Source organism: Mus pahari, chromosome 12, assembly GCF_900095145.1.
Source record: "Mus pahari chromosome 12, PAHARI_EIJ_v1.1, whole genome shotgun sequence".
In the NCBI taxonomy this organism is placed as follows: Eukaryota; Metazoa; Chordata; class Mammalia; order Rodentia; family Muridae; genus Mus; species Mus pahari.
Genome location: NC_034601.1, coordinates 30242994 through 30263725, shown reverse-complemented (window position 1 = coordinate 30263725; position 20732 = coordinate 30242994). Strand labels below are relative to the sequence as shown.

At 49.6% G+C, this 20732-nt stretch overlaps 1 protein-coding gene across 1 annotated transcript in view; it reads right to left on the bottom strand.

The window, feature by feature from the left end:
• The window catches only part of Adcy5 (adenylate cyclase 5), a 151105-nt gene that overhangs the window by 42914 nt on the left and 87459 nt on the right, over positions 1–20732 (bottom strand). The window contains exons 2-3 of the mRNA XM_021209004.2: positions 12722–12871; positions 8373–8494 (exon numbers count right to left, since the gene is read on the bottom strand). Of these exons, the coding sequence (XP_021064663.1) occupies positions 8373–8494; positions 12722–12871 (272 nt within the window). The remainder of the gene's footprint in view (positions 1–8372; positions 8495–12721; positions 12872–20732) is intronic.

Genomic DNA, 20732 nt, shown 5'->3' with positions numbered 1-20732 from the left:
CCCCCCCCCCCGCATATGGCTGGCCCTACATAACCTAATCCATGAAAGCAACATTTTAGATATGGAGGTCACATTTACAAGTACTGGGGGTCAACACTTCAGTGTATCTTCTAGGGAGACAGTTCCAGCCACAGCAATGCCTGATGCGGATTTACTGAAAGGAGGCGAATGCTCATGACTTGAGGGCAAGCAAGAGAACAAATCCTGAGCCCTCCTTCTGCCTCACCAGGCCTCCCACCTCAGAGAGAAGCCTCTAACACTTGGGGTCTGTCCCTGGCAACCCTCACAGAATTAGTGGGACACGGCTCCCCAGGCCAGAAGACAGTGTAGTTCATCACCGGGGAGGCTTAGAAACCTGAGCTCTCTCCAGCTGCTGGGTGTCTTCTCTGAGGCTCTCTCAGAGGGGAAGGCGGGTCACCCACAGCCACCCCAGGAGCCGTGCGGAGCAGGCTCTAACCTGGGTCGGGAGAATCTCACACAAGGTCTCCGAGGCTCCAACTCTAACCCCAAAACCTCTCTGGCCAATCTGGTGGAAGTCGCTACTTGCACACACATCCACCCTTTGAGAGGCAAAGCCTATTCTCTGGGGGGTTTGTTGTTATTTTTGTGGGAGGGTTTTGCTTTATGACTGTCTCCTCCAGAGGCTCCTGTGTTTCACAGGGTCTCCTCAACACAGACTACCTGCTCTGGGGCCTGAGTTTCCTGGCCATATCACTGGGGATTCTAAAGCTACTTTACAGCCCAGCACCAGGCCCAGACAAGCAGAAAGATGTTAGCACATACATTAGCCCATTCAAGAGTTCCTCTTGGCCACACTAGTGGGTCCTTGGAGTGGTTAGGCACTGGGACAGGGCCCACATGGGGAGTATGTCCCTAGTGAGCTATCTCTGTCACTACCTAGCTAACCTACCTTCTCCAAGTGTGGGGAAGGTCATCAATTACCACCACAGGCCCCTCCACAGCCCTGCTCTGGCCACAAGCATTTCCTTGTGATCATTCCCTCTCACTGCCCAGAGATCTATGACTTAGGAGTTGTCAACATCTGGCCCAGCTCCTACCCAGAAGGCCGCACCCCACAGCACCACGGGGCACTTAGGACTGGGTGGGCTGGCAGGACTAACAGCTGTGCCCTGCTAGTCTGCCCAGTCAAGACAGAAGTGATGTAAATTCTCAGCCCACCCCTGAAGATGCTGATAGCAGTGGATCCAGAAGCACCATGGGGCGTTCCCACTCTGTATAGGCAGGAAGCCTCAGTGGCTAGGCCTGTGCTGGACACCATTTCTTTGTGTCTAACAGAGCTGTCTCCTGTCACACCTACCCTCGATCTTTTCCAAATCACCCACAGCCTGGAGAGACACTTGGGTTCGTGGCCCTGTCAGGTAAAGGAGGGCAATAAGTCATTCATATCCACTGGGGGCAGATGCGTTAGTCAGAACTACCTGAGACCCAGGCTGGACAGGAAAGGGAAGATGGCCAAGGACAGGGCACTAGCATCTACAATGCCATCAAGTGGAGAATCTACCCCATGTGGCCACAGCCTCTCCACCCTGACAGGGGCAGGGACGTTCCTTCAGTAAATAAGAGTCCAAGAGAAGTCAGGGTACCTCAGATCAAGGCCTATCCTAGCCCTGGGGCCTCCTGCAGATTCCAGGCCACCTCCCTACCCTCATCCCATGCAAACAACAGAACCCAATGGAATCTGTGGACACTCTTCCAGGGATGTGACAGGCTCAGGGAAAAATGCCTCTTAGAGGAGAAGCCCACAGAGGAGGCTGAACCAAGACCCAGCAATCATCAACTAGATCTGTGTGAATTGCTTTTCTTCTCTACCCCGCCTACGTTTTCCAATTTCACTACAAAACATAATCCTTTACATAATAAAACATTTATGTTTGAAAGGCTGAGAGCAAATCACCTTTTTTTTTTCCTCTGAGAACCTGATTCTTACCCACTTCTCTTCACCACATCTTGACTTAGCCCACTCAGGATAACCTCTGTGTCTGAGTTCTTAGCGCGATCCAACCCACAGGTCACACCTATTTGAACTTGTCTTAGAAACACAATTGGGCATGCTCACCCATCAGTGCCTCTCTCCCCTCTGTCTCCTCTTTCCTGGCTTGCCAGAGTCTTGATTTGCAGAGCCCAGAACTAAGACCTTGCTGACTGCTGGTTCTGTTTTCCGCTGTCTTCTTACTGTGTCCCAATACAAATGGGGGGCCTTTAGTGAACCCCATGTGAGGAGAGGCCAAAGCCCTTCAGCAGGTGCTGTCAGGAAGACTGGAATGAGGAAACCTGTGTGGGGTTCCCCCCTGAATCATACCAGTTCACCATGTGAACCAGCAGCCCCACTTCTGGGCAGATACCCAGACCAAATTGAAAGCAGAGGTGTGAACAGTAACTGTGTACACACACACATGCACACACACACACACACAGAGCAGCATCACTTAAACCAGTAAAGGGTAGAAATGGCCCAGGGGGCATCAGATGAAGAAAGGATAGGCAGAATTCCATCTGCAAATAGAATATTACAAATATTCTATTTGTAAGAAAATCTTAACAAATGCCTCAACCTGGTTGGACCATGAGAACGTTGCACCAGGTGAGCCAAGCCAGTCATCAAAAGCACAAATTCTGTTTGATTCTACCTACACGAGATATCTAGAATAATCAAACTGATAAGGGCAGAAAAGCAGAAAGGTAGTTTCTGGAGTAGAAGCTGGGGGCACAGGGACACGTTTAATGGCCACACAGTTTGGGAACTATGGCTCTGGATATGGGTGGCTATCAACAGTGGATGTAGCTAATGCCACGTACCCTCACAAGGACAGACTTTAAACATGATAGATCTTATGCTAGACCTATGTTTTTAAAAGATTTATCACTTATTTATATGTGTCTATTTCTATGTGTGGGTATGTACATGAGCACAGAGTTGCCCATAGAGGCTAGAAGAGAGTGTTGGATTTCCTGGAGTTGAAGTTGCAGAATGATGGGAGCTGCCAGATATGGCTGCTAGGAACCAAACTCCAGCTTTCCATAAGAGCGGCATGCTCTCGTCAGCCAAGCCATCTCTCTGGCCCCTTATGCTATACACATCTTTTTTTGTTTTTGTTTTTGTTTTTTTGAGACAGGATTTCTCTGTGTAGCCCTAGCTGTCCTGGAACTCACTTTGTAGACCAGGCTGGCCTCAAACTCAGAAATCCACCTGCCTCTGCCTCCTGAGCACTGGGATTAAAGGCGTGCGCCACCACGCCCAGCCGCTATACATAACAGCAGAACTGGCTGGCTTGTCAGGCCACTGTTTCCACAGTCATCTGCTCAGCTCTTACGTTCCCTTGGGGATCAGACAATCCCTAATAGTGTCCCTTTAATAGCAGCACCTGACACATAGTAGGTTCTCAGTAAACGTTCACAAGGCCATTGGCAATCATACTTGATAAGGAATGGAGTTGGGCACACTCCTAGCATCAGGTTTGAGATGCCCACAGTCCACATGGCTGAGGATGGAACCGGAGGGTGGCACTTTCCATACTCTCCCCCTAGAAGGCACACTCCACCCATGGGTATCTGAGCATCTCAGACACGGTCCATGATCATTATAATTCAGAACCACACCACACGGTGGCTGAGCCAGACGCTAGAGCAACCTAGGGAATGCAGCCATGTCCTTGAAGAAGACAGGAGAGAAGATAACCTTCAAGTGTGTGTGGGGGTGGGGTGGGGGGGTGGAGGGGTGTTGGAAAGAGAGGGACAGGAGGAAGGAGGAGGCTCCGAGGCATCACCACAGCCCTTAAATGTAGGGAGACGTTATACTACCTCATTGGAGGTCCTGCCTAAGCAGCCCCTCTGCTGGATTCCCGCCAAAACCTCAGGGTCTGTGGCTCCCTGGGAAGGAGTCAGTGGGGCCCAGACTCAGCATCCTACATGAGATGCCATAGACACGGGGATGTAAGGACAGGGATGAAGTAAAGGCAAGCTCCCTCAGAAAGAATATACTTCCTAGGAAGCGTCCACACCCCCTTGAGGTGGTGGCCTTCCTGTCCCTTCCTACAAGGAAGAGTCTGGGATGGCCCTAGCTCATTTGATTACCTGACACCTTTCAAACCTAAGGAACTCCAGTGTGAGTTAGGAGAGTCAGGGGGTGGGGTCACCCTCACTCAGAAGGACCACCCTGGAATTCAGGAGTCCCTGGCATCCTCTGCCCCCTGACCTTTGGAGTGGTGGATTACTACCTGATCTTAGAGCTAGCCTGGCAGTCTCCACAGCCATCAGAGTAAATAGACCACGAGGCAGGCTGGGGGGGTGGAGGCTTTCCAGGCATGTAACTTTAAAGGTCTCCATTTGGTACTGAGGTAGATTGAATAAAAAACAGGCCCCGCCGGCCCATAGGGAGTGGCATTATTAGGAGGTATGGCCTTGTTGGAGGAAGTGTGTCACGGGGGGGGGGGGGGGGTGTGGCTTGAGGACTCAGATGGTCAAGCTGGGCTAACTATCTCAATCTCTTCCTGCTGGGTGCCAGTCTGGATGCAGAATTCTCAGCCACCTCTCCAGCACCAGTCTGCCTGTGTGCTGCCATGCTTCCTGCCCTGTTGATAACCAACTGACCCTCTGAATCTGTACGCCAACCCCAAGGAAGCATTCCCTTATAAGAGTTGCCTTGGTCAGAGCATCAATTCACAGTGATAGAAACCTTAACTAAAGCAGGAACCTCACCTCACCTCACTCCTAGAGACAGCATGTAACTTAAGTCCAAGTCACTCCAGACACAGCGTGTCCCTTCAAGTGCCTCCAGGGGTGTGTCCCTTAGCTCCAAGCCATGCTGCCTGTCTCTAGTGTACCTTAGAGTGCAGCTCATGACTCCATCGATGAGAGCAGAGGTACCACATACACTAAACAGTTGAATGAACACACGTGTCCACCCCACCCCACCCCCAGGTTACACATGAGAAAACAAGGCTCCAGTCAGGTAACCCACACGCAGCCCCACAGCTGACGGACAGGGCTGGCACGTGTGCCATTCTGCTCCACGCAGACACTCCACAGTGTGGCCCCCTGGTAAGAGTGACCCAGGATGTCTGCATTTTCCTCTTCCGTACCCTCTTCCTCTAGCCCAGTGGTTCTCAACCTGCGGGTCACGGCCCCTGTGGCGGATCAAAAGTGACCCTTTCAGGGGTCACCTAAGGCCATTGGAAAACACAGTCATTTACATTGCTACTCTTCACACTAGCAAAATTGCAGTCGTGAAGTAGCAACGAAAATCGGTTTATGGTTGGGGGTGGTTACTACAGCATGAGGAACTGCACTGAAGTTCTCGACCCTGTGAGGCCTGATGTCCGGGCAGGAACAGAAACCCTATCTGAGCTACCAGGCGCAGGGGCTGACACAGCCCATCTGCCAACACTCATCAGCCAGGGGTGGCATCTGGGACCTCATGCCACAGCCGGTGGTAACCCAGGACCGACGCAGTCTAAGCTCCTCGGTCAGTTCCTGCTGGTACCCGGTTGTCGTATGTTGTGAGGTTGATTTACTTTCTTTGCAGCCTTGCTCTTGGTGTGGCAGAGAGCGGCGTGCCATCACCCTCTGTAAATATTACAGCGCTGCAGAGGGTGGAAGCATGTGACTCATCGCCCTTTCCTTCTCCAGCTAAGAACCCCAGGCCTCTCTCTGATGACGGGCGGAATAACAATACACACACACACACACACACACACACATACACACACACACACAATAAAATAACAGCAACAATCATCGCTACTCCCGACTGCAGAGCACAGGAACGGCTCAGTACTGTCTCCCCATTGTTCCACAGACTCTTAAACCGCAGTAAGCAGACACCGTTTCTACTCCGTGGGCAGCTGATGAGGAAGCAGAGGTTCAGAGTAGCTCAGTGTCTTGTTCACGCAGTCCACACATGAGTTTTTTTACCCCAGGACCCGGGCCTCGCCTCTGTACTCCATAGCTTCTCCCTGAGTCCCCCTCCCCCCAGGTGTGTTTAAACTACGGTGTCCACCATTACTACCCAATCTAAACTCCCACTCCAAATCTGGGGCTAGAGTGAGCATGCGCCTCTCCCAAAGGCTGCATCCGGGCTAGAACCCAAGGAGGGGACCCCAGCAGGAAGTCTGTATGACTGTGGAACCCTAACCTCTGGTGTGTGCCATAGGTTACCCCTCCCTGAGGATTTAAGATTCAGTTCCCTTGAGCATCGTAATGTCTTCATTTTTTTTTTTTCTCTCCTCCCATCTCTTTGCTGATTGCTGCCATCGATCTGGCTTATTCTAAATAGAAACATCCACGGTGACAGGGGCCTGACTTGATACTGAGCTAGCCCTGTACCTTTTCTTTTAATGACATGAAGTCACTTCAGGGTCTTCACAAGGGTAACCGATGCATGGGCCGTCCCTTGAGATTATTGCTGTGAATTGGGAAGGCGGGGTACCCTCTTGAGCTAACCTCTTGGCTGCAGGCCTGGGACTATGGACCTGTGTCATGTTTCTCAGAGCAGGTCCCCACCCCCGCCCCCACTCCCCCACCCCAGGATTATCTGTGTAGACATCAGTGGAAGCTACCAGAAGCTCTGCTGAGCTCAGAGCAGCTAAAAGAAAGCACCTTCGTCCCCTGCTGGGGACAATGTCAGGGTTGGTGAGAGTATGAAGACAGAATGGAGAGAGGAGGTCAGGACCCAGCTCCCACAGGTTGAGGCCACTGAGGAACACCCCTCCACACTCGAAACTCAAGCCTCTTGCATCTGTCCTAACAGGCAGGGAAAGCTATTTCTCCCTGTATCCCTAAGTAGAGCCAGAGAGCATATGAGAGCCCAGGAGCTCCTCAACCATGTGGGTGGATACACTCAGGATATGTGTGCACGCGCGCACACACACACACACACACAGAGAGAGAGAGAGAGAGAGAGAGAGAGAGAGAGAGATTTTCTCTTTTCCTCTAGGCATTCCTCCCAAGGGTTTTCCAAGCTTCAGAGACCTTGTCCAAAGGTCTACCTTGGTATAGAAACACGTATTCAAAGTCAAAAGGTCTAAAAACTTTCTGGGGACAAGCATTCCTGTTAACCAGCTGTGGACCATTGATGAAGAGTAAATCTCTGGGCCTTAGCCTCTTGGTCCCCTGCACAGCGGAGATGATGACATACCAACCTCTTACACTTGTGGGGACCAGGGGAACACAAGAAAGCACCCAGCAAGTCCCCGTTTCACACTCGAGGACAGCCAGAGGAGTCAGCATGCCTTACTACCTCCCAGGGCTCAGCCATCAGTCACATGGTAGTTCCACTGCACCTCAGCCAGGGGGCCATCTGCCTGGGAGACCGTGTTGTCTACTGGCCAGCTTGGCTCTGTCTGATACAGAACATGACTAGCTAAAGGGGAGTGACAGGACCCCCCCCCCCAAACAAAGCACAAATGCATGATGCATCTATATTTCTCCTCAAAGCCTTGGCCTTTGGGTTTTAAAAGGCAGGTGTGAGGGGCCATAAATGCAGAACAGTAGTCTCAGACTTCAGGGCACATCTGGAAGCTGCATGGTTCTGCTGGGGTTCCACATGCAAATCACAGTGTCCTGTTCCCCCTCCATCCCCGTTGACAGCCACGGTGGGGGCAGTTTGCACAACCCAGTGGCTCCCTTGATGGAAAACAGCACCGGCTTCCCAAGAGTCTCGTCACTCAACCTTCGAAGACTCAGGCCTTAGGAGATTTTGCTCACCTTTCTCGAACCTCACGGTGGCTCCTTTTCTGGGCATATGGGAAACTGCCAGGCTCTCCAGAAGCCACTGTGGATGAAGGCCACCTGTACCGCATATGTCCCTGAGGACCTCATAAGCAGATTTTTGCACTCTATTAACCTACATCTGTTTGCACATCCCCGCTGTCAGTGGCTTCTGGCTAGGGAGACAGCGGGCACACAGAGGAGGCGAAGTGTACTTTGGGGCAGGCAGGCTTTACCGTGATGGCGTGGGAGGGGTGGGGGTGGGGCTTTCCACCCAGGTCTCAAACATCCAGCTGGATCTAGAAGTTAGTATTGTTGTTTGTGCCTCCTGCACACGGGCTTTGGGAGCATGTAAGAGGCTGGTGACAAGGACTATAATGAGGAGGACACTGGGGTCCAAGGCTGTGTCAGGTGAACAGTCCCCCCATTGCTGGCCCGCTTCTTTTCTCCCCTTCTTTCTCTATTCTCTCTTGCAACCATGACGCCTGCTTCAGATGAAACAGTGCTCATTTCCTACACAGACAAAGGGCAGGGCTGGCCTGCTCCACAGCACCAGGCCGCCCTGTTAGGGTGTGCCCCCTTTAAGAGGAAGAAGGGAGGCTGTCTTCCATCAGGGTCCAGCTCTTCCACCCTGCCCTCACCCCTACCTCACATTGTCATGCTTCTGGATGTAAATCTTGTGGAACATCATATCCTCCTGCTTGGCGTTGATGTCTGCTTTCATCTCCATGGCAACATGACGGGGAAGGACAGACAGCAGGAGCCGCTCCTGCAGAAGGAAGCAAATGAGTCTGTCACCATTCCATCCACGTCTCTGGTGCGTCCCCCGTCATCCATACCCATGCCCCTGCCCGCGCGACCCAGGGAGACTTCCCAGGCTCTCAGACCCACAGAACCTGTATAAGGGGATGGGACAGCTGGAGTCACACCCAAGGCTCTCTGGGATGCCTCCTGGTCCGTTGCCTAGCTTCCCTCCATTCTGCTCTGGCATCGGTACTCCTGGTGGAGCCCTGAGTATACAGCAGCTTGGGTTAAAGCCTTAAAAGCCTCTGTGGCTTGGCCGCATCACTACTGACAGCATCAGCTGGACTTGTTCAACAAGTCAAGGATTTATGGATGTCTACCAAGTACCAGGCAGCATTCTGGGTATAAGAATCAGAGCCATGAACCTACAGGTAGGCAAAGCTCCTCCCGGAGCCATGACAGTCTACCTGCCCTGGGTTGCAAGAACTGCTGGCAACCGAGAAGGCTTTGTGGAGTCCAGAAGGGCTGAGACCCTTCAGAGTCTTTCAGTTCCAAGTGGGAGTCAGTGAGCGTCCCAAGAACAAGAGAGATGAAGTTAACTTTGAAGAACCGGGACAAGTTAAAGCCAGTTGCAAGGGAGGTGGGAAAGGAACAGGGGTATAGGACAGGGCCACATTGTAGCAAGTCGTGTCAGCTGGTTATAGAGTCTAGACTTCATTCAATTCCTCAGTTTTCCTCCAAGGTCTGTTCTGCTCCAAGGTGCCCTGCCAGTGGCTCTGCCTGAATGCCCCAGCCTTGGCTAGGGACCCGGCCCTCTGCTAGGCTCACAAGGCCTTTCATTCTGGCTGCCTGCAGCCTCTCCTGCCCACTGTTCTGCACTGATTTCTGAGTATCCCACCCACCAGGTAACCCTGAGACCTTCTTGCTTCAGTATCCTTTCCGGTTCCTCTTCCTCTGGGTACCCAACAAAGCATCCCCTACTCCTGTCCTTAAAAGTCTCTTGCTTCAGGAAGCAGATCCACTGTCCAGCCACCACCATCCATCAACCCTCATGTCACCTCCACTCATATCCAGCCCAGGGCTCACTGGCTTCCAAATGCCCACCTCACCCCCACTGGGGTGACATCACCCTTCCCCCCCCGTAAGGCTCCCCCACCCACTCCTGCTTTCCCTTGCCTTTGCAGAGGACATACCTCTATCCTCCTGCCTCTGTAGAAACTGCTTACGTTTCTAGAACTTTCCTCTGGTGTTTATTCCTTTCCTCTTGGCCCCAGGCCAGGCCCTAGGGATCAGCCTTGAGCTAGGAAGAGCTCTTCAGTGTGTCCTTTCCCCTCTGTATCCAGGTCCACTGCTCCATGACTTGCACACCTGTCTCTGGGATACATGCAGTGCCACTCCGGCTCGCAGCTTTCCTTTCAGCCCTTCCTGCTGCCTGTACAGCTTAAATCTCCCCAAAACATGTCGCTCTAGCACCCCCCACCTTGCTTAACAGCATATCAAGCAGGACTCTGAAACAGCTAACCTCACCCTTCCTTGTTCTTCACGACAGCCCCTATCCCCCACCATCCCTCCTGGGCCCATTCTTTTCCTAGCATGCTCTTCTGCTCTGGACTGGCTACAGGACCAGCCCATGCCCCAGCCTGGTCTCACCATCCCTCTTCTCTTAGTCCTCCCGAGCACCCCCCAACTTTTCTCCTGGTACCCATGAATTGATACCTATGTTCTACCCCCAATATAATAACTACTATGGCTTTCTCCAGCTTTGGGGATTTTCTTGTCTTTGTGCACAAGTCCCCGAACTGGGACCCACATCTTTATATGCTATAGGCCATCCTCTCGCTCAGGATGCCCGTTCCCAGATGCCAGCATCCCCATCCAACTCTGCTCTTCTTTTATAGAGCCTCTGATTCTCTGGTATGTCGATAGCCTTTTAGCTGTGCCTCCCCTTAGGTAGATCTAAGAGGCCTCGTTGGGGGCAGGAGCTGTGTCTTATCCAGTGCCACAGCCCAGGGTCTTATGTCCTGTTGTGAAGAACGTAGCTGTCTGAGGTGTGCTTGGTCTCTCGGGCATTGGTGCATATGTCACCAAAGGCCATCTCATATGTCCTAAAGTCTTAATAAACAGCTGCTAGTGAGAGAGACATGATCTCCTGAGAAGTTTCTGTGGTGAGCTGTCCTGAGACAGCTGGGAGGAAGTACGCTGTAAGTATAAATGCTGGAGACTGCCATATGTCAGTATACTTTTATCCTGAGGACAACTGGTATGAGGAGAGAGAGAGGAACAACTCTGAGTGCCTACCTGACATGGAATTTAGGACCTGAGGTGAGACCCTAAGAGGCTCCCTCTACACAAATCGCTGGCTCTGATCAGCTGAAAGCAAGGTGACTCACCCAGTTCTTGACCCTAAACATGGCGTGGAAAAGAGTTTCTTCCCTAAACCCCTATGAACTTTAGTGGCAGGAACAGCCTGGCCAGGACTAGTAGAGAGATGAGCTGTGAAATGACAATTATCTGGGCTGCCGTCATGGCTCATGCCAGTAATCCTAGCACTTGGAGACGAAAGGAGGGGGAAGTGCATCCCAGTCTGCATTACACAGGGAGACCCTGCCTCAAGAAAACAAAGACAGATGAGAATTATCCTTGGGGAGAGATGATGTCCAGAGTGACCACGTACAATGGAAGTGACAAAGGCGTCTCTTTCTCAGGGGAGAAACACAGGGATGAGGATCCCGAGGAAGGCGGGACTTAGGGGCGAGCAGGTGCGTGCAGAAGGTGAGGTAAGCCTATCAGGGCAGTGAGAAGACCCAGGAGATACTGCTGAGCAAAGCTTCCTTCAAGAAGCTAGGCCAGAAGCCCAGGGAGGGTTGAGTGAATAGAGACTAGGGGCAGGGCTAGGGCTGTGCATAATTCAGTTAGGAGAGTACCTGTGTAGTAGCCATGAAGCCCTGCGTTTTATCCCAGCAGTGTGGAATCTGGACATATTGAGGAAATGCCTATAATCACAGGATTTGGGAGACAGAGGCAAGGGGACGAGAAGCTCAAAAGTCATCCTTGCCTACATACAAGGTTGAGAGCCAGCCCAGAATATCTACCCTTGTGTCTCCAAAGTGGCGAAGCATGAACAAGGACAGCCAGGCTTCAGACTGGTCAATGTCCATCGGGCACCTGGCAAAACACCAGAGCCACAGAGGCAGGGTTAGAGAGGACAGGCAGGGACAGGGGGGACCTGGAAAGCTCATCCCTACATGGCCATCTGGATGTCAGCAACGATGTCATCGTGAGTATCTAGCACGCATCCCCACCAGACAGAGACACCCACACTTCAGTGAGCAGAGCAGCCACCGTGTGGACTTCTCTGCAGCCCTGGCCAATCCCTTCCTGTCTCCAGCTCAAAAGAGAGGCCGTCTGTGCTCACATCTGCCACAGGAGCTGATGGCATGCGGCATATAAGAGCCTCTGCCAATGTTTGCTAGTCTACAAGAACTTCCAGAGTTATGCCCGGTCCAAGTGTGTGGAGACTCATCACCCTGCTGATTGCCCTCTTGGGGATACCAGCCACTACCCTCGGTCTCCTGTTGGGGAGGTACCATAGCTTTACCCTGTGTTGGAGGGGAAGCGAGGAGAGATGACCATCTGTCCGGGTGACACGGAGAAAAGGAGGCAGTGGTGACTCAGAACTGAACCCCTTCCCTCAGAGCAGAAATAGCTAGAACCTTGATGCCAACCTGAGCCCCCGCCCCATCCTACTCTGGAGAAATTCTGAGTGTTTTCTCTCGTGGCACAAAGCTGTGGCCTTGTCAACAGACAGCCTCTCTGGTCAAATACTGTCTGGGGAGAAGCCGGGCAGTCTTCCTTCTCTGAAGCATCCACACCCAGAAGTGGATAGAGAAGAAGAGCTGGGCTGGGTCCCCAAGCCGCTCACGGTACTAGCCCCTCTCGCCCTTCTCCTGGGACCAAGCCTCTGTCCAGGCTGCTGGCTATTCTCACATCTTCATCTTGTGGGGGACCAGGAGAGAGAAAGGCCTTTGTTGCTTGACCACAGGGCCACATGAGGAGAGCACAGGTTAAGGGGCAAGATTCTAGGGAGGCAGGTTTGGGCTCCCTGCAGGAAATCCTGCTAGGAGGAGGGGCTGGGCAGAGGGATGAGCCTGGCCTTGGGGGACAGGCAGGCAGATCACAAGCCAGCCATTTGCTTGTGTGTCTGCAGCAGGCCTTGGCTGACATCCAGGCCTCCTGGCCGCTCTTCACTCACCTGTTGCTGGTTCTCCCGCTGGGAATGGAGCCGAGCCTGGATACACTGACGGGTCTCCTGGAAGGCCTGTCTCTGGGAGACCTCAGCTGGGTAGTGAGTGCACACACCCACAATGTTGGTGCAGGAGAAGATGAGGACATTGGAGACAAGCTGCAGAGGAAGAAGACAAGCACATGACACTCAGGAAGACAGCGGGCATGGACACGGGAGCTCTGCCTGACCTTGGCCCTCCAGACCCTGAAGTACAGAGAGCCCCGAGTCCACATCTTAGCAAGTTCATACCTAGCCACTAACAAATGCACACCAGCGTGGTCAACATAAGACTAGAAGAAGTCAAACTCAATCGTCCAGATTTTCTAATGTTCCCAAAGATCTGAAATTGGTTGGCCTGTGATCGAGGCACAGCACCTAAGGGCCACAGAGACCCAGAATAATCGTATCAAATATGTCAGAGATATCACAAATTAAAATAACCTTCTGGATAGAGCAGGAGGGTACCAACAGGAAGGCTCCACAGGAAGGGTAGGGGGACTTCACTTTTTAAAAGTGTGAGTTGGTATAGCACAAAGGGCCTCTGACTTATTACTCTAACATTCAGCTCTCATGAGTCCAGGCCACAGGACCACAATAACTACTCTGAGGGATGGACCTGGCCCGGGGGGGGGGGGATGAGACGAGGCCCAATCCCTTCTTCCCCAGGCTTCCATTCTCTGCAGCAGCCAAAGATTTCTGACAGCCCCATACGCCAGCATCTGCCTTCTCCCCACTCTTCCTGGGGCCCCTGCTCCATGCTGACTGAGTTATATGGGGGAAAGCATTCCTGCCCTGCTGCTCAGCAGACCCAAGGCTAAGCGTCTTTGGAAAGAGTCCTTACTGAGAGACTGAGGTAAAACTTAATGATACAACAGACCTCGCCCCCTCGCCCCCTCACCCCCCAAACGCGAGGGAATGGCACCCGACAAGCCCAGTGGGCTGAGGTTCTCCAGGATGTACTTGGCGAGTGATGTTCCATGGATACTTACAATGCTGAACCTGATCCTCCTATCCTTGCCCTGAGACACATAGAACAGAAGCCGGGAGAGAAGTTTAGGGGCTCACTTAGGCCTGGGGGCTGTGAGGACTTTGAGCTCCTCCGGTTTCTTTCCTTAGCTTGTTACTGTCAACCCCAGAGCACGAGGCCCCGCTCTGCATCACTGGCCCCCAAGCCTGTGTGAGGAAGGTGCTTGCTCATATAAATCTCAGTGTTACTCAGGGCTTCCCTCCTCCCAGCAGTGGGTGAAACGCAAGACTCCCACAGTCCTTTGGGGCTTCCATTGTCTCTGTCCCCTACTTAGACCTTAGGCCTAATGAAGGTTTCCCTTGCTGCGCTCTGAGGTCATGTTAGCCTCATTCACGGCCTCCCTAGCCCAGCGAAGGCACGGAGGCCACATGGGCTCAGGCTGGCTACGGTGCCATCCGTCCCTAGAGATGTCCCAGAGAGTGACTGCACTGCTCTACAAAGTGACGTTATCTCTCACCTTTCACAGTCTGTCTTCCCCACAGCTAAAGATTGCTCTGAACCCAAAGGTAGGGGCAGTTCAGGTGACCAGTGGCCCCAACTTTGATGGCTAATGTTACCATCACCAACTTCCATCCAAATCCTACCAACCCCCAAATCTTGGCATTTTATGTAAAGACATGACACTGGGACTCTCTTTATGACAAGGGATGAAAATCCTGCTCCATGGCAGCTAGCAAGCCACCTAAAGAATGTTACATAGGGGATGTTCAAGTGCCCCTAAAATGTCTACCGTGGTGGGGTAAGGAGGTGACTAGATCAAAAGAGTGGATTCCCTCATGGCTAAGCTCAATGCCTTAATAGGAAGAGATGCTCACTTCTTCTCTTGCCTCTGCTCCCCATTGTATAAAGACATGAGAACCCCAAAGAGGATGCTTACCAGAATCCAGCCGGCACTTTAATCTCAGACTTCCAATCTCCAGAATGAGAGAAACAAATGTTTTTATAAGTTAACCCAGTCTATGGCACTCTGTTGTAGCAACTCAGGCCATCTAAGATCAGGAGATGTGTGATTGAAAACTGAAAGAGAACCAGTAATACAAAGCAGAAACCACTGTACGTCAAGCAAAAAGGTGGAGATGAGGGCCTAAGTGGAGGAGAGATGAGGAGGCCCCTGGGTAGGTCAGGGTGTGCTGAGCATTGAGACACACGCAGTGAGGCCATCGGTCACGAGAGACACATGGTCCTTGAATAAAGAACTCAGTTTTTCCAGAAATCCACAGAAGGAAAATGGGTAGCTCAGGCTGAGAAAGCCAAGCCTAACATGGATACAGGGGGAACCATTAGAGATTGTTGACTCAAAATCCAGGACAAGCACATGGCTTCCAAGGCTCATAAGAGCAAATTCAAAGGGAATAGAAGGTACGTTAGGACACAAGGCAAAATGTGAGCGAACAAAGACCTGGCCGGGGCCAGGGCCAGGCAAGGCAGAGCTGGCACAGAAGAACCCTAGGACAAGAAAGGAGAAAAGAGACCACGGCCTTCGGTATAATCAGGTCAGTGACCATGCGCAAACAAGAGCAGGCTGCTGGGAAGTCCCTGGGGCCATGAAGTGATAGCTTTGGAGATGCAGAGGTGAAGGCCAATGGATATGCTAGCTAGAGGAATCTGTGAGAGGAGATAGGGGATGCTAGGTGGCAAAGGCAGGAACGGAACAGAAGAATCTGGAGAAATGTCGTGCTAAACAAGGGTAAATCAATGAGTCATGACAGCACAACCTGGGGGAAGTTACCCCAGTAATGGAGGCTGGTTTCTGCTTCAAGCACCAAGCGCTTCTCCATATTGACAGGATAAAACAGAAAAGCGACGTGGCATTACAGTAGTTACTGAAAAAGCCTTTGACAACATATAACATGCATTCATAACCTAAGGGGAAAACTCCCACCAAACTAGGAATGGAAGTAAAGTCAATCTGATCAACGACACATACAAACACTTACAGCTAACACCCTTCACTGGGACTGAAGGATGTTCTCCCTGGGCGCTAAGGAAAAGTTAAGGGTGTTCCTGCTCATGTTTCCCATTCATTGCAGGGGTAGAGGTCCCAGACCATGCAAGAAGACAAGAAAAAGAACGAAAGACATACAGATTGGAGCCAGAGGCAGCAGCCTATGTGTGCCTGAAAGCCTAGCTATTCAAGAGACTGAGGCAGGAGATCAACAGAGTCCATGAGTTCAAGACCAACCAGGGCAACATAATATGACCCAATGAAAGGGGGAAAGGAAGAAGGAAGGGAGGCAGGGAAGGAGGGAGGGAGGGAGGGAGGGAGGGAGGGAGGGAGGGAGAGAGATTTTGAGGGGAAAAAAAGCACAGCACTGTCTATTTGAAGTCAGTATAATTATCTATACAGAAAATTCTAATGAATGCAGGAAACCCTGACCAGAGTTAACATGAAAGCCTGTGCAAGTCTTGGCTCTAAGACTGACTCTTAAAAGCCACTGTATTTTTTTATACACAAGCAACAAAATATTGGAAGTAAAATTTGGTAAAGTTCCATTAACATAGCATTAGGTCCATGAAAATGATGTGTACTATATATCTAATTAAGTATTTTCTACAGAACCCTGATGAAAGGAATAGTAGAGCTTATTTTTAGAATGGGGAGCTGTGTATTGTATTACAAAACAGAGATGTCAGTTCTTACCCCAAATACTCTTCACATACAACACAACCATGGCCAAAGCAATAAGAACAGGCAAAATAACCCAAGGTGATTTAAAGTACTAAACTTCAAGATTTATTATAAGGTTCAGTAATTTAGAAAGCACAGATATATAGGTCAATAGAATAGAGTTTAAAATAAAATTATATATTAATAGTTGGTTGAGTTTTACAAAATAAGCAATTAATTAAAGGAAGAAAGATGAGCCTTTTTCAACAAGCGAGGCTGTGACAGTTGTATACATACAACAGAATGGAACTTAGACCCTATATTACACCGTATATAAAGTTAAAACAAAGAGGAGCAAAGATGTAAATCTACAAGCTATAACTATAAAACTCCTCAAGAAAGTATTCAAATGCATTGGTAAATCCTAGCTTTTTTTTTTTTTTAAGATTTATTTGTTTAATGTATACAAGTCTTTTTTTTGTTTGTTTCGTTTTTGTTTTTGTTTTTGTTTTTTTGAGACAGTGTTTCTCTGTATAGTCCTGGCTGTCCTGGAACTCACTTTGTAGACCAGGCTGGTCTCGAACTTAGAAATCCGCCTGCCTCCCAAGTACTGGGATTAAAGGCGTGCGCCACCACGCCCGGCTTGTATACAAGTCTTTTGTCTGCATGTATGCCTGCATACCAGAAGAGGGCGCTGAATCGTGAGCTGCCATGTGGTGGCTGGGAATTGAATGCAGGATCTCTGGGAGAACAGACAGTGCTCTTAACCACTGAGCCATCTCTCTAGTCCACATATTCTAGCTTTAAACTTTTACATTTCTTTGTTCAATTTTAAGTATCTGTAGAGGTCAGAAGGCTAGAAAGGGCCCGTGATAAGGGGGAGGGGAAGAGGCCTCAAGTCAGGAAGGGGCTAGAACCCAGGTGACATAGCCTTAGGAGAGGAACACTGGAGATGGAAGGATTACCTGGGGTGGGGAAGGGAGTTTGAGAGAGGAAGGGGCAGGGAGTATATTAACCAAAACTGAATATGTGCAAAAAAGGCTTGTGGAAACGTATTGCTTTGAAAACTAATTAAGGGAAAAAAAAAAAAAAAAAGATTAAGGCACTTGAATGGAGGTACCCTGCAGGAGCAGACAACGCTTTCCCAAGAAGACATGGTTGTCAAATGAAAAACATCTCAGCCATGGTGTGGCTATTTTTCTGTAAGCCATTGTCACAGAGGATCTCAAAACAGCACAGGCTACTGTCATTGCTCTTCACTGCCCATCATAACCCTCTTGCCGAAGGAAAGCCCCAGTTTGATTGAGGGACATAGAGAAATCAAGCTGACACTGACTTAGAAACTTCCTCCTGACTTATTCCTCGTCAAAGTGCCAAGAAATGCTACCGAGTCTCTGGGGGAGAAAGGCGATCAATAAACATACCGAGTGGTGAGCTCTGCTTGCCCAATACTGACTTGCCATGCAAGACTGGCCTGGGTGCAATAGTGGCATAAATGTTATGGCAGCCAACCACTGGGTTTGTGGCCTGCACCACAGGAGGGAACTCATGTCTAGCACTATAAATGGGTTGTTTAAAAGCTCAAGGCAGAGGAAGTCGTGGCCCTAGAGGGGAAACTTAACTACGGTCGTTTCGCTAACTGAACGTGATGCCAAACTGCTTTCTGACTGTTTATATTTATACCCATTTGTTGGTGCTACTGCCAGCCTTGGTCAGAAGTGTTTCTGTTTGCAGTGGGAAGCAGCCAACACAGACTGATGACTGGTCAAAGTGCTGAGAATGTGCTCAGTCCTAAATGCTCAGACATTATCACCCCTCAACTCTAGCTCAGGGACCATCAAGGAAGAAGGGGCGGATAGAATGTAAGAAGCAGGGGGTGTGGGGAGGGGAGAGCTGTCTTCTGGGTGTGACCAGCCATTTTAGCAGCTAGGGGTACCCGCAGTTCATCAAGCCAGACAGTGAGTGCAGCACAAATGTTGAAGAGCATGCATTGTCCAAGAATAAATAATAAGCATTTCTGAGACAATATGAGGTAGTTTGAATGAGAGATGTCTCCCATAGGCTCCCGTATTTAAACACCTAATGCCAAGTGTGTTTGTGGAGGTGGAGCCTTGCTAGGGGGCAAGCTTGGAGAGTTTTGTCTTGCCTCCCTCCTTAGTTTGCTTTCTGTTTCATGTTTGTGGATGAAGATGTGATCCCCCTGATTCCTGCTTCTGCTGTCACACCTGTCACTTGTATCCACACATCCTGACCTGCCAGGACAGACTCATCCCTCTGGAACCATAAGCTGAAATATTTCTTCTATAAGTTTGTTTTGGTCATGGTATCACTATGTAACCCTGCTGACCTGGCCCTCACTATGCAGACCAACTGAACTCAAAATCATAGAAATCTGTCTGCTTCTACCTCCCAAGAGCTGAGGTAATATACCATTACATAACAAATATCAAATTAAAAAAAAAAACAAAACAAAACTTCATGGCCTTGCATTTAGCAATGATTCCCTAGATGTTACATCAAAAATGCAAATGATCACGGAAAAAGACAAAAATGAATTTTGTTAAAATTAAGAACATCGGTGCTGGAGAGATGGATCACTCACTGGTTAAGAGCACTTCCAGAGGTCCCGAGTTCAATTCCCAGCAACTACATGGTGGCTCACAGCCATCTCTAATGGGATCTGATGTCCTCTTCTGGTGTGTCTGAAGACAGCTACAGTGTACTCATATAAATAAAATAAATAAATTTTTAAAAAATTAAGAATACCTCTCAAAAAAAAAGCTATAGAAATGAAACGAGCCACAGAATAGGAAGAATATTTGCAAATGATATATTTGATAAAATATTAAACTCAAAATCAATAAAGAAGTCTTGAAACTCAAACATTAAATAAACAAATAGCTTACCTTTTTATTTTTTATTTTTATTTTTTTTAAATATTTATTTATTTATTTATTTATTTATTTATTTATTATATGTAAGTACACTGTAGCTGTCTTCGGACACTCCAGAAGAGGGCATCAGTTCTTGTTACGGATGGTTATGAGCCACCATGTGGTTGCTGGGATTTGAACTCCGGACCTTTGGAAGAGCAGTCGGGTGCTCTTACCCACTGAGCCATCTCACCAGCCCAAGCTTACCTTTTTAAAAGAGCCAAAACAAACAAAATCCCAACTAACTGGTTGTCCAACTAAATTGTTTGTCCACTAGGATAGGTAGATGACAAATGAGGACTTGCAAAGACACTCTACCCACACCAGTGGCCATCAGAGAGATGCCAATTCAAAACCAAAGAGCTACTGCTGTCACCATAAGGATGGCCAAAGCCACTGTTGGTTTAAAATGGAAAGACAGAAGAAAGCGCTACTATACCAAAGACAGAGATGACAGAGCCGGAAATCTTCCACCTTGATGATGGGAATAATCTGGCCACTTCTGGAAATAGTTCTGCAATTTTGGGTAATGCTTAATGTGCAGTTGCCTTGTAACTCTGGAATCCCAGTCTCCCCACCATACCCCCTCTTAGGTGTTTATTCAAATGAGATGAGAAGATACATTGTTGCAAAGACTCTGCACTTGATTGCTCATGGATACCAACTCCATCACAGAAAGGAATAAACCGCTGCTGTGCCCTGTATGGATCAACACTGATACACACCATGCTAAAATGAAAGAGGCAGAGATGCCCACACCTGAGGGCAGCCCGATTCTACAGATATGACATTCTGGGAAATGCACAACCACGGATAGGGCTACAGATACATGTCTACGTGGGGTAGGAGTATGGTTAAGTGTTTACACAGGGCAGCAGGAGGAACTCACTTGGGGTGATAAAACTGTTACCTATCTCAACTGTATTGGTGCACATTTCTACATGCATCTGTTGAATCCATAACAGATGCTTTTTATTGTATATAAGTTATCTTGGTTAAAAAAAAAAAAAGAACACTAGATCATATCTAGAAGAGAGACTATGAGGAGCTGGCCAAAGAAAGGGTAGGTAGGTTTTTATCTTTCTGGGGCCAAAAAGAGAGGCCACAGTAGGTTTTTAAGACATGACTCCAAGGTAATTATCAGCAGGCTGGGGTTATATAGCCAGTGGGTCCTAATCCCCAGGTCTCAATCCTGCTCTCTCCTGCTGTAATCTAGCCTTTCCTGCTGTCCACAGGCCAATGGCAGCAGTCCGTGCAAATCCAGATAAAGCAGGAGCAGTAACCCAATAGGGTCCAAATGGCTTCGCTAAGCACTGTACTTCATCTCTCGTTCACTAAAAACAAACTAGTCAGGACCAAGATGGTGCTGGGGTTTCAGGTCAGGGATAAGATCAGGGGGAGGTGGGGTGT